A 17884-nucleotide genomic window follows, 5' to 3' on the forward strand; every position below is an offset into this window, starting at 1 on the left:
AAAACTTTAAAACACCTAATTATATATAAAATCACAATTCTAATGCTTTTACAAAATTATTAAACTGTTACAGTACTGTACCTCAACTCTTGCCATTGGCATAAAAATTCAACCGACTGACTTCAAACGAAATACTGTATACTATGAAATGCTGTTATAAATTAGGTTTATTACTGCAATTTTATGAAGTTTGTGCAAAAAAATGGGTCAATTTTGTGTTTATGATCCACAAATATATTTCAACCACTCATGGTCGAGCTAACCCAGGTTGCACAGTTGAGAACAGAATATGAGGATGATAAATAAGTGAATGAATGAAATTCAAGTAAATTAAGAAAATAAGATCTCTTGGAAAGAAATAATGTATAGCAGAGACATTGGTGAAAAGGTAAATGGAAATACTGTATTAAAAAGAGAGATATAGGAGAATGTTTAACCCTTGCACTGCTCACCTATTTTCGGCAAAAACGTCTTGGTGCAATTGTCAAGGACATATTTTTATTATTTTTACAAATGTTCAGGTAAATTTAATGTCAAAATGTTTCCAAAGTCAACTATTTCCATTTCAAAACACAAATAGTAATGAAAACATTAAAAAACATTAAAATATAGCCAAATTAAAAAACAAAAAGCACAACTCTCTGAGCGCCTAAAGGCGCTTTGCGCAGTGCAGTGGTTAATGGTGAAGAGGAGACTAAAAAGTAATTTGAAAATCAAATGGGTGGAAGTGATGAAAGAGGTGCCAATGTAAACGTGATTGAATTTGGTGAGAGAAGAGTACAAGATTGTACATCAGTTGATGTATCCAAGGAAGCAGCGAGTACACAAATGAAGCTGAAATGTTAGGAAACATAAGGATTAGGTATATCAGTACTGTATACAGAAATTATTAAATATTGAGGAGAAAAAGTTGAGGAATGGTATAGAAAATTTACTAAAAGGCTTGGAATAGTTGTAATGTGCCAGAGGGCTCAAAAGGAGCCGTGATTGTGCAACTGTATAAAAATAAAACAAGAATGCACCAAACAAAAAATTCCAGAAACTACTCCGGCAGTTCATTGCCTCAATAGGGAGAAGCTGAGGCCACTCATCCAGGTCCTTTCCTTTAGGACTCTGGATATCAGTTACAGCTTCTCTACTCGCTTGTCAGGATTCAGTCCTTTCCTCACTTCACATTTGTGGCGTGTCAATATATTGTAAGACTAATTTTTGTCCACAAGCCCTCCAGATGATAAACACATGCAGTATTACTAAAAATTTTTTATTTTTTTTTGCATTTGCACGAAACTACAAACATCTTGTTTGTACGACTTTCACATTCGTAATGAAAGGGCACAATGGGAAATACCCGATCACAAATATTCTTTGTTACATGAACACTCATTAACAAAGTATCTACTGTACTGTCCTGGGAAAGTTATAGTTTGAAATATGTATTTTTTTTATAAATGTCGATTAAATTATTTGTTTTACAGTTAATTTTTTTTCAAGATATATTATTACAGAATCCTCATATAAAATATTATGGTAGGTCACTATGGCAAACTGTAGGAACTAGATGACAAGTGCAAGACTACAATACCATTGCTAAATCTATAATTTGGCTAATTATAGAGATAGAGAACAAGTATTCGAGTTACAAAATAAAGTATGTAATCCTTTTACAATTGCATCATACATTTTTTTTAATTAATTGTTCAAATTCGAACATGAAGGAAGCAGTAACCAGGTTACTGCAATTCAGTCTGTAAAAGGTTAATCTCAATTATTATACTTGTTATCTACATACAGAAACAGATATACTGTACATGGATCCTTATATTGTACATTTATGTACTGTAATACTATAATGTACATGGATCATGATACAATTATCCATATGCAAAAAGCAAACAAAATCTCAATCAAAATTTAATTTGCCAAATCCCAGAATATCAGTGGAAAATATGCACAAACTGGTGCTAATTAAAGACTTACTGATATTAGCATTCCCTTCAGTCGAGCCGTAGAACTCACTAATTCTGGGGATACTAAACCTCGACTGGAAGTCTTTCCATATGTTAGGCCGCAGCCCATTACCAAACATTAAGCGGATCTAGGAAAAGGTAAACATTAAAAGGATAAGGAAATGAGGGTATTATTCTTCCAATGAACAAATACAGTAAATTAGCTACACCAACTTTTTTCTAACTCAGCAAAATGACATTCAGAATAAAAACTGATTAAGATCATTTACATTTTCCACTAGAAAATGGAGCTTCAAGTCTCTCTAATGTAGGCACTTACCATCAGCATAAAAATCCTAGATAATCCGTATGGCTATTGCATTTTATAGCAGCAAGGTGAAGAAAACTATCTATACAGTAGTGCTTGTAATGGCTTTATACAGTTGGAGATTTGATACAGAACTTAAAGTTGGAGTGTAATCTCCAATACAGTCTCCTCTGAATTTGGTGTTTCACGTCAATAAAAAGCTACAAAAGTGCCTACACCAGTGGCGGCAGGAGTGCCTACACCAGTGGCGGCAGGAGTGCCTACACCAGTGACAGCCGGAGTATATTATATTTATACTCAAATTACTGTACGTAGAAGTTGCTAAATGACTAAGTTTTTCCTTATTTGAAGTAACATTTGTTCAGGTCAAACTACTGTAGCAGAATAAAGTTGGTGCAAATTTAGTGCACTAGAAAAAAATCAAAGATAGCTTTAACAGCATTTTATACATAGCCAAATATCCATCTATATCATGTTTTCTTTTCCTACCATTGCTGAAGGGATGCATAAAAAACTAAGGAATTCAGGTGGCAATCAGATCTACACAACTTGTAAAAAAAAAAAAATCCAAACTTTTAGTGAGCAACTTTGCAATAATTACAAAAATTCTGCACTAATAATTGTACATGCATTTATTCTAATTTCAAATAGAGGACTGACCAACGATACATGCTCATAAAAAAAAAAACTAAGTAAAAAATCCTTGGGATTCGCTGCTTTCCTTGGGTGGCTCATACTACAGCATGATTTAATGGTGTATCAAATGTTGAAAGGTAAACCTTATTCTAAATAAAGGTATCAACATTTCCATTACAATTTTCTTTTCTTATACTTTACAGTTTATTTATTTTGAGTTTATTTACATTACTGTACATGGTTTTCCTGTTCTGGCTCTAATTTACAGACACACACACACACACACACACACACACACACACTGTTGAACAATCTTTGTGCCTTGACCTATGCCATGTGCGTGTGACTTTCAGCAATTACTGTATTAACCGCATTTTGATACGGTATATGCAGTCGATTTAAAGCAAAATGTTTAGTTATGAGGTATGGGTACGTAAAGATATATTGATCTGAACACATGAGAAAACTCTACAAAGGAATTTCAATTTGATACTGTACATTCTAATTTAGATTCTAGTTAATAACCACCAAAGTAAAAGAAATGCAGTAAAGGATTAGCAGAAAATGTGAATATCGTGATGCCAGAAGTAGTCAGAAAACGGATAGCATTATACTACATGGTTTGTTTATGAGGGCACCAAGATGGCGGCTCCGAATCCACCTGTAAGAACGAAGTTAGTTTCAATGCAAGTGAAGAGCCATAACCGGCAGCTCTTACTTGCACTATACTGATGAATGCAAATTTAGTGGTATGCTGGTAATATCTTTATACTACCAAATTTGCAAGTACTGTAGTGGATTTCAACATTACACAGGTCCAGCACAGACTATTAGACGATCAGCAGTTCCATCACCTTTTCAAAAGATCAATTATTGATAACAAGATAGAATTTTGGAAGCCAAGATAGAATTTTTTTTTTGGAAGCTAGTTATATGCAACTCCTCCATACAGTACATTTTTATAAAGAAAAGATCGTAAGTACTTTAGTGGTGCAAACATAATGAGCAATATCTTTTTTATAACTTATATTTAATGTTTATATATTTTTTTTTGGGGGGAGGGGGGGGAATTCACATATTCTAGGTGGATTTTTTTTGTTTGTAGCTATTTTTTGTATTCTATTTTCTTGTAGCTGCTCTGAAAAATGGAAAAGGTGTTCATGATATAGACAGATATTATTTATTTGTTAATTCAACATGATTTGGATAGTGGATAACACTGCCATGACAACACTCACTGGGATAGGCAAGAAAACAGCATCAAATGTCCCAAGACGAACGTATGAACAAAATATTAGTTATAAGTTTGAATCATAAGAACAAATAAACATACCCTGTGAATATAAATTATAATGATTGCAACAAACATTCAAAATGGTAGCTTCCCCAACGTATGGATCTTCCAACTTACATTATGGCGTTTATCCTCCGGCTTCTCGGGCGTGTTGAGGAGATAGCGGCAGATCTCGCCAATGTACTGTGCAACCTGATGATTTTGTACCATTACACATTAACTTACATTATTCTTAGACAGTCACTTAGGATTATTGCAAAATTATTTAGTATTTTAAAAGGTAAACTAGTACACGTTTACACTGTTTAAATTTTGGTACTGTACTGTATCTACTATTGATGTATATAAACAAATTAATTATACATATAAAATTATACTTGTAATATGCATTGTTGCAGTTAGTCTAATTTATTTTATTTTATTAGTTAATGCAGGGGCACTAGATATTATTATGAGCACAAAGCTTTGCAACTACAGAAGAATATTGCATTTTTTTTTACAAGAATAACCAACTGATATTATTTATCAACGAGTCAATAAAAATACTAAATAGTGGAGTCCCATTCAAGCATAACCTGGACCACCAGATGTCCTGATGCGAGGAGTCTGTTCTAGGTGCTCGACTGCCACTCTGAATACAGCAAAAGTCTTTAAATGGCGCAAGTCCACGATTCGTTTGACCAGAATGAAGATCACAATTTTTGCTTTTTTTTATTGGGATATTTTATTTTGTATATTTTTTTTTGCACATCAAAACAAGACCAAAAAGTATGTTCAATTGTTTTCCAGTTATAGAAAACAATTATAAATATATAATAACAATGTTTGGGTGACGTGGAACTTCGTTTGCAGCAGCAGGAGGTAAGAAAAAATACATACAGGTACCTCAGTTCCAAATGAGACTCCACTACATCCAAAAAACACAATGTAATATAAAATCAAATTAAATGCTATATTCTAGTGCTTATCATGCAAACAAGCAACACACAGAAGAATTCCAAAACAAAGTAAGGGCACAAAACAAAAACTGTACTACAAAGCAACTCAAACACTACACAGCAAAAGACCTGGTAATTCTGAAGAAACAAATGGCATTTCTATCTACTAGAATGAGACTCCTTAATATTTACCGCTAACATGCAGTCTCTCAAATTTCCACCAATTTTATCAGCATCAGCACTTTTGTTCAGTTAAAAAATTAAGCAAATATTGCAATGTTTAATAAAATACTGTCTAAACATATTTTAAGATGGCCAAAAGTTGTTACTCCTCACTGTAAATTGAATAATAATAGAAGTTGATTAATGTTATGGTGTAGACCACAATTTGTGTGAATTATACATTTTTACATTATAATATTATACAGCTCGCAAAATAATTTCTCCTACTGTCAACACCTTTATTGCTCACATGTACACTTCACATAATAAAAGTACTCATAAGGTAGTGAATGCTTCTTCCTGTTCCCCAGTATGTATACAGACTACTGTATGCACAGTTTTCATGTACAGAAACCGATACCCTCTTTGTGAATTTTTGTTTGGTGTTGTATAGTTATGAATAACTAATTATACAAATTACAAAAAATATTTTTCCTTACAGACAAGATGAGGGCTCAAAGATACAAAATGTCATATTAAACAGTTCATATAATATTGACGGCAAATTTTATTGCAATGTCAAAGTTTTCTTCACAATTGCCATGTCATGCAAAATCTGTCACATATTTGCATTTTTGCTAGTCTCAAAAACACTGTCTATTTTCAATGTGACATTTTTTTTTTTTAACGCCAATTCCAACCTCAAATTTTTCAATCGCCATATTGTTTAATCTCCAGAGATATGCAAGATACTATACTATTAGTGCTTAGAAGGTAAATATTCACAAAATGTTATCCTCTTTAATGAAATTTACACTACCTGTTTTGCATGGAGCAAAAAACGAAAAAAGGTGATGCAATGCAATAAGGGCTTCATCAGCTCCCTATTTATCAGAGAGGTGTCAGCAGTGCTTCGTAATATACAGATACTCGTCATCATCTCATTAACAATTAAAATGTATAACTACAGTAAATAAGTGCCACACCTCTTATTAAGTGGATCTTCAGTTCAGTATGTTGAAACTATCATTCTCTGACCCAAAAGTTTTGCAAGTGAACGATCAGTAAATTTGGAAAAGTAGACTTGGTCTGTGCTGACATCAATATGTAATGCTATTCTCGGCTAAATACAGGGGATCCAAAATTTACAAACTACCGGACTCTTTGAATGCCCTACTAATGTCTCCCATTTAGAATCTCGATCCTCTACACGAGCCAGCTCCACTATCCCTTTACTACGAACGGTGGTACTTTTATGTTCACGACCTGCCTGAAACACCATGAGTGTTGGTGGCTTTGCAAGAATGTAAAAATACCAATCTTATGTAATCTCACAAACCCATTGTACCTTCTTGTAAAATTGTTACTACTATTACTACGTGGCTGAGTGATGTACAACTAACCCATGCGGTCCAGTTAGCAGTACCCTTATACTCTCTGCAGGCCTGTATGCCAACACTGTATGCACCATTTTTGTGGTTTCATGAAGATAATATCTTTAGTAATGGCTCATTGTAAGAGGAAGTATGCTGATTGTTCTCCAGTGTTAAAGAAGTGGCCAATTACCCTAGAAGCAAAGTTGGAGATAATTGAGCACTCTGAGAAGGGAGAAACACCAACACAGTGTCAGGTGTTAACTGCTCCACAACTGTTATTAAGTTAGAGACACCCCATGTGTACATAAATACACTGCATTGGGCTAAGGCTCATTTCTACTTTAAATTTTCAGAGAACAGGCGTCAATTTTCTTTTAGATTTAATGCCTTATGCACCGTGTTTCATGATGATAGAAAATACAAATACAGTACAGTACTGTATTGAGAGAAATTGTACGGGTACATTATACTGTATACTGTATGGTGTAACAATGTAGGAAACTGGTGGTGGTCAAATGAGTTTGAGTAGACTATTACCGAATGATTATTTGGGCTACTTTGAGGCACCATGGGAATATAAATTAAATTGGTAACCAAGCTGGAGGGCTATCTTCTCGAGATGATTTCAGGGCTTTTAGTGTCCCCGCGGCCCGGTCCTCGACCAGGCCTCCACCCCCAGGAAGCAGCCCGTGACAGCTGACTAACACCCAGATACCCATTTTACTGCTAGGTAACAGGGGCATAGGGTGAAAAACTCTGCCCATTGTTTCTCGCCGGCGCCCGGGATCAAACCCGGGACCACAGAATCAAGTCCAGTGTGCTGTCCGCTCGGCCGACCGGCTCCCAGCTAGCAGTCATGTTTTGTTTAGTCTCGAGTGTTTGCCTCTGATAAAACTGTATGTACTCTCCTAGTATTGGCCATCGATCTATTTTAATAAGTTATTACTGATGGCAACTAAGCATGCTCCACTATTATTGTGTTTGTGGGAGTTTAGAGTGTAAGTCTTTATCCCTGTCCCCAGGGGTAATTGTGAGCATAAAGTAAATGTCAACAGGCAGTGCCAGGTTCTTTTCCATGGGAAGGGTTCTGTGATTAATAAACCATAAAGTATACATACAATTTAACTCTTGTGTCTAGTCTGCAGGCGTCAGTCATACCCTAAAAGGTTAATTTGCGAGCGCTTTCCCTAGGGACTGGGAATTGGCTTGCTAGATTGTATGTTTGAAATGAATAAGGCAGCCCTACATCACAGTATATTGGTAGGTTTACACCGAGTATACCAAAACAAGCATCACAGCCCCTTGACAGTAGCGTCATTGTCTCCACCACCGTCAGAGATGACCTGGACTTGACCAACTGAGGGCGTGAGTTGGGGGTGTGCTCGCGAGGTTTCCACCTTACTATTGTGAGGGTGTTTACCTAAGTGTGACTCAGTGTGGCTGAGTACTGTAGTTAATCTGGCGAGTGGAATTTATCCTATGTATTTTATGTCTCATTTAATGTTTTTTTTTTTTAATAAATAACGCACACATCTTGCTAGTTTGTTCGAGCCTGGAAACTGAAAACAGTTGTGCCATTCACTTGGCATTACCTCTCGCATTTGAAATTTATTTCTATACATTATATTCAATCTGAATTCCAAAATTTAAACAACAAATATAAACAGTAAGTAAGGAAGCAGGAGGCTTTTGTATGTCCTCAAATTATACCCCTTCCCCTTACAAAATATATATACATTTCAAAAAGGAAAACTTTTTTGCCGATATATCTCAATTGGACCTAATAGGATGATGCCACAAAACATTGTTAGAAATAGAGTTGATTTCTATCAGTTTAGCAAAGTTTTGGGAAAAGCAATTAACTGAATCAGTACAAATGCACAGCTTCCTATGTTAAAGTTTGAAAAATATTATCTAGATAAATTACGGTAATCAAAATATAATTAAAACAAAGCAAAATCAGTAACAAAATGTTAAAATACTAAAAACTTTAATCATATTGTTCACAAAATATATATATGAATCACTAACGCAAGAAAAACTAAGCATGATCCAAGCAAAATGTCGAGTCAATTTCTCTCAAGTGTTACCCTTTCGATTCCTACCGTGACACTGTATCTTATGGTCTCCTCCCAATATTTTGAGGCCGAGAACTTGACTCTAATAACTGTCGAGCAGGCATAAAGAAGAGCCTGCCCAGTCCCAAGCATGCCCCCTGCAGTATGGTATAGCGGAAGGGGGTCGTATATCACATCACTGGGGTCAAGCGCTGCTAAGTAATACACGCCAGATGTGAAGAACAAATACCTATCATGCAGAGAAAAAAAATAATGCATACCTGTTAAAACAAACCTAATGCATTAATTTGTTTACCTGCCAAGTGCCACCAATACCATTCTGTCGAGGAACACGGGAAACGCTCGATAAATCACATCTCCATCATGCTGATATGCACATGCAGGGTAGCAAAAACTAGGAAGTGGTAATGTAACAGGCTTTTTCCATGTAGATACACATCACGTTTCCAATAAGAGCAAAGTCAACTCTAATGTAATTATTTCTCCTTGTTAGAAACACAGGAAGAATTGCAACCCTGAAGCCCAGGAAAATTTTTAATATTAAAATTCTATATTTAAAGCACACACAAAATCTTATACCTGTCTATAAACACATACAAAACTGGAACCTCTTAGCACAGTAGAATTAAAACTGAAAAAGACATCAAAATACCGTAGCTAAACTGCTCAGATGTCCACAATGTTCTCTTACTGCCTTCAACAAGCAAAATACTGTAAGTCTTACATATTGCACAACCTATACAACAATTTTACAGCTTGAATACTAAGTTACCAATTATATCCAAATTATTTCTTAAAAACAAAATTTACAACATAAAACTACTATTTTTTCACCACAAAGTTCAAGCTTTGAAAAGCAACGTATTTCAGCACCTTAAACGATCATGTTCAGGAGCACAAATTGGAATTTAACGACGAGGTAAGGTAATTATTCCTTGAGAAAAGATTGGTTTCTTAAGATTCCACGGTCAGAGAGTAAAAATAATAAAACGGGTTTTATTTGTCAAAACCTGATCATCCGATTCAATATACAAAATGATGTACTAAGTATAGTCAATTAAATCGTAGAAAAATTAACAAATTTAATTTGTTTATAATGTGTCATTCTTATAATGTGACTAGGTGGATTAGTAAACGACAAATCATTAATTATCTTTGGATTTAGATCAACCCATGCACCTAATATGCCTTTTATCATTACATTACCAGAATCAGTGTAAAAGTTAAATACTGATTAGAATAAAACCTTCACCAGATTTACCCAAAACTCCCTCTAAATTCGTTAACCAAAAAAAAAAATCTTACCGTACACCTGTATTTTACACAGTCAGACCAAAATTGCGAGACTGAGAATTTCCGTTTTAGGACTGTGGCCCCGCCTGTAAAAAGACTGTGGCCTAACCCTAGGATACCCCCCGCAGTGTGGTATAAGGGCAGGGGACCGTAGAGTATATCAGATGGAGCTAAGCCAATAAATGTGCTCATGCCTTCTCCCGCAAAGTAGGCCCTGGCAACGAGGAAGGAAAACGGTAGTAAACACTTCATACGAGTTGTCACTCAACCTACCACTAACTCGTTCAAAAAAATTAAAGACATGAAATGCCAATAAAGATTTTTTTAGTAAAATAAATTACAAATACATCTCCCTACGATAAAAATACTACAAAATTAAATCATACAAATAAAACTTAACAGCATATTTTCAATAAAAATAATCACCATTTTGTTCAAGTATAGTAATTAGCATGCACCAGCAAACCGATTCGATTACTAAAATATAGATAGAAAGCAAAGAATACTTTGTCCAAAAACATATTAATTCAGCTACATTGATCCTGTTGCCTTGCTTCATTGCCTACCACACATCCTCAAACAACACGGTTTAATGAATTGCACTTTGAACTTCTTCCCTTTTCCCCTGTTCAATTGCACATTGTTCTGCTGTAGATACCAGGTTACTCACTAATGCTTTTTAGAGATTCTTAAAGGTACAAGTGAAAAACCTGATGGTGATTAGGAATCTGTGGCAATCACAACCAAAATGTGACCAAATCCTCCAGGTTTGAGAGCAAGAATAACCACCACTCCCGACTCATTTGTACAGCAGTGCTGCCACCTGGTGGCAATTGTTTACAGGGCATTTGGTATTTCAGAGCAATTCTTGGCAATTTTTGAGTTGACAAGAAATGTTTGGAAGGGATTTCATGCACTTTGAAGCGTTTGTGTGTGTGTCAGTGAGCAGTTTACCTTGGGGTGGTTGAGGGATGCTCTTCATGATCCCCAGCCTTTTTATTAGTGGAGAAAACAATTTGAAAAAGTATGTTGTCTTCTGAGGCTCTAAATTATTATGAGCCTGGTGTACAATTAGTGCCCTGGGTTGGTCCACATACAAGACTCAGGGTAGCTACTGAGGGAGCCTAGCTCAAAAAATGTGAGGAATACAAGATACTGAAAAGTAACAGCAGAAAAGATGATGGCTGGAATTAGCACAATATATGTCCATATGTCCTAAGCCACAATCACCGTAGAAGTTTACAAAAAGTAGAAATGGGAACGGGAAGAGATGACAAAAATGTTTGAAAAGGGTTAGTAGATATAAGCATGAGAGAACCCAGCCTGCTTTACATTTAGATCTAAATAGAAGTATGGTAATATGGTGCCTGCACTCTAACAACCAAGATGTGTTTGTCACAGCTGATCGGGGGATAATATCACTCATACCTATAGCAGGTGAATCTTACAATACAAACAATATTATGAATATTCTAAAAACAAAAACCTCTCTTCTTTCCTCATTATATATATACATTAAAATAGAAATATACTGTATCTATATATATACTGTATAGGAAGAGATATAATGAATGTGGATCGAGTGGTTGTGGGGTTTATGTGGGGGTGTGAGATGGTGGTATTAAACAGTAGTTAATGAGCAAGTGCGCGTGCTTACCTTTCAGTGTTTTTATAGCACATCAAGATCTAGGTCACAGTGCCATGCCTATTTGCATCCAGTGCATTACAATGTATTGATGCTTAATTTCTTTGCAATATTAACACTAAGCTGTGCATGTAAATGGCTCTTAATTTCTTTCAAAGCATGCCTCCTTGTTTACCACCACCTCTTCACTAAGGGTGTGCTGATGGGGATAAGGGGTTTATGGTGTGCTGATGGGGATAAGGGGTTTATGGTGTGCTGATGGGGATAAGGGGTTTATGGTGTGCTGATATGGATAAGGGGTTTATGGTGAGTGCTGATGTGGATAAGGGTTAATGATGGGTGGATGTGGGTATGGATTTATGGTTCTAGCAGCATAATGCACAATTCTTGAAAGTTTGAAGGCAGTAGGGGCAGACAGTTTCCAAAAATCATGCATAAAGTGCCAAACAAAAATTTCCTAGATTATTTCTCAAGATTATTTTGAAAATTAAGTAATTAGGAGCAAAGTGGACTCTGCTATGGTGTGCTAGAATTAATAAAAATTACTTCTTTGCAGAGATTTACGAGGGTCACACCATGTGGGAGTCTTTACATAAGTGCAAACTCACAAGCGAAGTATTGCAAGGCTCGTGCTAGTCCCCATAATGTTCTCGTCATGTACATAAATGACATTCCGGAGTGTGTTCAAAACTACATGAATAAGTTTGTAAGTGATGCAAAATAAAAAATAAAAAATGTTAGGAAGAATACTTACCTCCTAATAATGCAAAAGTATTATATTGTATAAAGATCTGGGATATGCTCAGTGAATGGAGTTCTCACTAATGAATGAAATTCAGCAGAGTTCAGCTTGGTCAAGTACCATGTGGCAGATATAAATCGGAATCGGAAGCCTCATGAGAATTATTAGTCAAGTGGAAAAACCAAACTATTAGTGTTCATAAAAAAATTGCATTGCCAAAGAATCATAAAAGTGCCAATGTGAAGGATCTACATGTTATTTTAACTAATTTCAGGAGACCATTTAAACATATAGACAAGACGATGCTGATGAAATTAATTACAAATTATGGTACCGGTATACAAGATAAATACAGAAATATGGTGCAGTGGTATGTACTATTCATACTGAATTTAATAAAGGATACACCCTAAATATACAATTTATTTATATTTACACACACACAAGGTGGGGAGAGGATATAGTGGGGGTGTTAATTTTGATTTAAAAGTACTGTATAGTGTAGTGCACTTGTTGTAGTGAATGCCCTCACATATATGTAGGAGATTCAAAGTTAAAACACAGCAAACAAATTAAGACTGTATAATACAGAATAGAGCACTGCATAAAAATGTTGGTATGCAAATACTGTACATGGCTAGGGCAGCAGTTACTCTTGGAGCCTGAATTACATCATGATGATAAGGGCAAGTGGCAGGAAGTGCAGTCATTTGGTGCTTGAGATGTGGCTACTATAAGGACCAGTAATTCTCTGGCCACTACCTTTGACAATTGTTTTCAATTTGACGAAATATTGCGTATAAGTGACCCAAGCTATTTTTTTTTTAAGTCAACAGTCCTTTTCGATTTAAATAATCCCAAATTAAATTTAATTATAAAAATACAAGTTCTATTTACTTGTTAAGCATTTTTTTTTAACTGTGTTCTGTGCTTAACTGTGTTTAACTATAAAAATTATTCTTTCAGCAAGCTATCAATAGGTTTTCTGTTCAAGTTAGCATGCTCCTCAATAGTTTAGCTTCAGGTTACCTTACCATAAAGTTTACAGGTACAGTACACGTATAGCTTTTAATTGTACCTTTTCTGAGCATTTAGTGATAAAAAATTTATTTGTTTACTTTTGCCTATTAGAGCAAAGATACATGCAATATCCTTAGATGCCAATTTAGTGCTATTGACTGAAGCAAAATGAAGTAGTAGATCTATATACAGTACAGCACATGCAGCTTACCATTTTTAGTGCATTTTTTTGTTTAAAGTATAACAAAATTTATTCCAGCATTTCCACATGAACTTTCTTCATCTGGTTGGTAATATAGCTTCTTCATAACCCATTCCAGTTAATAATACAAGCATTTTAGACAACCACAAACAGCAAGTGAAAATGGCAAAAACAGTCACAATCAAAGTGCACTTAATACCGATTTGCTATTGCCACAAGTAGCCATATTGCAACTAAACCACAAATAAGTACATATCTTAACCCATTTATGAATAGTTCTGGCTGCTTACCGTGCAACCGTATTTATTACAATCGTTCCAATATGCCGAGACGGAAAATTTGCGTTTGATAACCACTGGAATCCCATCAAGGATGGCTAGGCCCGACCCTAAAATGCCCGAAGCCAAGTGGTAAAGGGGAAGAGGCGTGTAGATCACATCGTTGGGTTTTATGTCAATCATGCATAGGCCAGCTGTCACTGCAAGCACTCCCCTGAGTTCCCCAATATATTTTTTTTTTTTTTTTAGGAATTCCATGAAGAGAAGCATCACATGAAATGCAAGCAACAAAATCAAATTAATACTACATTTATTTTTACTAAACACTCAATATGCAATAAATACAAAAAAAGATATATTGCAATATAAAAAATTAAACCAAGCAAAAAAAAAAAAAAAAAAGCCACATTAACAAATGGCTAGAGCTCCAATATGTCAATACTGTACTGTAATGCTGAAAGTGTGAAGCATTATTTCACCAATCTGAAAAATAATTTGTAAATATGAAAAATTATTGTTAAAGAGCACATGCCATGGAGAAAACCAACTCAATACTGTATTAGCAACTGAAGCAAAAAAGAAAAAACTCTTCAATGCATCATATATTGTGGTATCATGCATAAATTCCTTGACTGCTAGCTTGCTTATACATACAGTGCAACCTTTAAAATGAAGATTAAATTGTTCCAGATTCGAGTGAATTCTGAACCTCAAAGGAATTTTGCACATTTTGCCTTCACATGACCCATAGACTCCTAAGGGCGACTATCCAGCCACATATAAGCACTCTGAAAAGCATTCAGAGGTCCCACCCTGGTTAGAATGGCCCAGGAGGTCCACAAAAAGACACACAAAAATCATGAGATCTCCCAACAGCAGTTTAACCTCCAATAAACAATGCCAGGAAAGACAACCCTGAAACGCATCCATAGTGGCTCTAAATAGTAAGTGGCACATGAATGACTGGCAAACCAAGCAGCGAAGCATAGAATACCCAACTCCATACCCTGTGTGCAAAAAAAAAAAAAAAAAAAAAAAAAAAAAAAAAAAAAAAAAAAAAAAAAAAAAAAAAAAAAAAAAAATCTCAAGGATAAAACCAGTCAGAAAAATCTTTTATCACTAACCATCGCAGACTCTAGGATAGAGAGAGAGGGAGCCAGGCACAAAGATTGCCAACTCCAACGACACAGTTGTGGTACAAGATGCTGTTAGCAGAGCAAGGTACAAGATTCTTTCTTACATTTATAATTGTCTCTTGCAGCGATTGTTAAGGATATTGACCCTGGTTTTGCATTACAGTATTGAGAGTTTGTCACTATGGTGTCACTGGCCAAGATCCACCATTCTCTCTCCCCCCCACCAAATTATGTAGCACAACCAGTTGAATTCTCACCGTGTGAGCCATAAGTTGACATGAGTCTGGCAGATGGAGAGTGCGTGCAAAGGGGGAAGAAGAAGATAAAACACAAAACAAAAAAACCCTGGGTGGACTATATAGTGCTCAGGGTGCATCAGAGGGACCTTGCCTCAGAAATAAGATAGGCTACTATTATGACGCAAAATGGGTCCCAATTTTTAGTAAACATTTAAATCATCAGGTCCCTGCTCTTTATATAGCTTTAAGGTTGCTGTAATATCAACGTTCAGAATTTTGAAGTTGCACTGTACATTACAAGCACCTATATATAAAAACAGTCACCATTCGGTCAAGACTGAAAATTAGAATGCCTAAGTAATTCTGTTAGTTGGGTTAAAGATACTGACCAGAGGCTAACAAATTCATTATACTAAATTACTCAATGAAGATACTACAACTATAAAACAATTAAGGTTATGATAATTATATATATATTACATGGCATGGCTCCAAGATATTTAAATTCAAAGTTTTATTAAAATATCCCTAACCATTCTAGGTAACCTACTTAAGAGTAACTACAGTATCAATTTCTTGTGAGACTATAGGGAGTATTCCCTAGCATCAAAGTACGTACTGTATTTGTGTTAGAAAATTCGGGCCAGTTATACTTATTTGTTCGAGATATTATACAAGGACATTTCCCCCCCCCCCCATTTTTTTTAAATACATTAGATATAAAATCTACCACTAGGGAGCTCCATGGCCCAATAACAAAAAAGTTCTTGCACCCCCTCATACATAAATGTTGAAAGTCTTAAGCTAATACATGAAGGCATTCTCCAGATATCACATGGACTTTAAATAAACCATTTTCACAAAGTGGTAGCCTGTTGTGCCTTACCTTGAGTGTTTAATAACAGCAGCTTTAGGCATACCAGTAGTGCCTGAAGTGTATATGAACACCATCTTGTCAGAGAAATTCACACTATCAATTTGAGGAGGAGTGGTTGACGGTGATTCCTTTATACCAACATCCATGTTTACAGCATCTGAAAATTTACAAACAGCCTCAATGTTAACCAGAGTTTGTATTTTTTAAAGGAAATATTTCAAAAGATTATATTAATTAAAAACAAAAATCTTAAAAAAAAGAGCCTTCACAAAGCCCATGGAGCAACTGTATAATGTTATTAGGTAAATAAGAGGGTATTAAGAAGTTGTCCCAATGTCCGTCATTGTAGAGAAAGCAGATACAGCTTTCTTGAAGGATTTTCATAATCCGTGAGATAAACTCTCGTCAATCTTTGTCTACATGTTCAAGTACTGTACCTAGATGCAGAAGGCTTATTCCCATCATGTTACTTCCATTATTTAGTATTATGTTTCTTAATCTATTCAGATGTGTGTGTGTTGGGCAGGGGAGGGGGGTATTCAAGCCCACACTCTTGTTTTATTAATCTTACTTTACTCTTAGAAAATGTATTAAATCACAAAAAGTACTTGGATTATTTTCCTTTTATGTCTTTTATGTGGATACTGCACTTTTCTTCCCATTTTCAAATGGGGCTATCCTGCAACATTGATATTGAACAGTGAATATTGTCTACATTTAGAATTCTTATTTATAAATAACAAAGGTAAAAAAAAAATTACTCGTCAAATTCACTTATAATTAAAACAATCATCCATATACCTTTGAGGATGAGCTCATTTTCACCAGTGCCAAATACATATACAGGAAGGTTGGACAAGTCATCACTTTCTCTAGCCTCAGCCAAGGCTGAAAAATAAAAAAATAAAGATTCATGTTATTTTCATATTAAAGTTCAGAGTGCAACACACTGTATGCAGGTTCAACATAAAAGTTCTTTATGTTATATAAAATACATATTATCCATCTATCTATACATTATAACATTATGTCAGTTATGAAATGAATTACAGAACCTGCATGAATACTATATTAAGTCAGTACCATATGGTATTGACTTACTTTGCAAGTAAATTACTGGTACTTTTAATGACTTGCCTGCCTGAATGTTTGCTCCACAAATTACAGCTTTGCAAGCAGCCACATTGATACAGTGTTTCAGCGAGTCAAAACGAAGGTTGTAATTTATCAAGGCTGGTATAGCGCCAATCTACAATGAAACCATAAATTCTGTGATAATCTTTTGCCCTTGGGATTTTGGGGAACTACAGACATATATTTAGAACTTATATTTCGAGGGCAAAAAAGGCTATGATAATGAAATTAATTCCCAATTTCATTCAAACAATTCTCCAACAACACACACAAATTCTCGAGGATCATACATGAAAAAAAAAATAGTAGACATTCCAAAAAAATTACATCAAAACATTAAATAATGTGCACATAAAACTTTCATTTCTATCTGTAATTCAGTATATTGCAAATATTAGAAAAATGCTAAAATTTCATAGGAGGTATGAAATGAAACAAAATTAAAGCAATCAGGTCCTAACTCTCCCAGGTACAGACTTTCTGAATCTCAACATGTCCAGCTCCAAGAAGCTTACTGGAAATATCCAACTGGTAAACAAACATTAAAGCCAAATGAGGGA

At 35.2% G+C, this 17884-nt stretch overlaps 1 protein-coding gene across 4 annotated transcripts in view; it reads right to left on the minus strand.

Moving 5' to 3' along the window:
- The window catches only part of LOC123766125 (long-chain fatty acid transport protein 4), a 51938-nt gene that overhangs the window by 15195 nt on the left and 18859 nt on the right, over positions 1-17884 (minus strand). For 2 of the 4 annotated variants that reach the window (XM_045754998.2, XM_069321213.1), the window contains 6 exons: positions 17328-17439; positions 16992-17078; positions 16200-16347; positions 13951-14152; positions 4322-4396; positions 1978-2095 (listed from right to left, as the gene is read on the minus strand). In XM_045754998.2, the coding sequence (XP_045610954.1) occupies positions 1978-2095; positions 4322-4396; positions 13951-14152; positions 16200-16347; positions 16992-17078; positions 17328-17439 (742 nt within the window). Of the gene's footprint in view, positions 1-1977; positions 2096-4321; positions 4397-8785; positions 8988-10063; positions 10266-13950; positions 14153-16199; positions 16348-16991; positions 17079-17327; positions 17440-17884 lie in introns of all 4 variants that reach the window. The other 2 variants (XM_045754999.2, XM_045755000.2) reach the window with 2 other exon arrangements.

Source organism: Procambarus clarkii, chromosome 9, assembly GCF_040958095.1.
Source record: "Procambarus clarkii isolate CNS0578487 chromosome 9, FALCON_Pclarkii_2.0, whole genome shotgun sequence".
NCBI classification, from domain to species: Eukaryota; Metazoa; Arthropoda; class Malacostraca; order Decapoda; family Cambaridae; genus Procambarus; species Procambarus clarkii.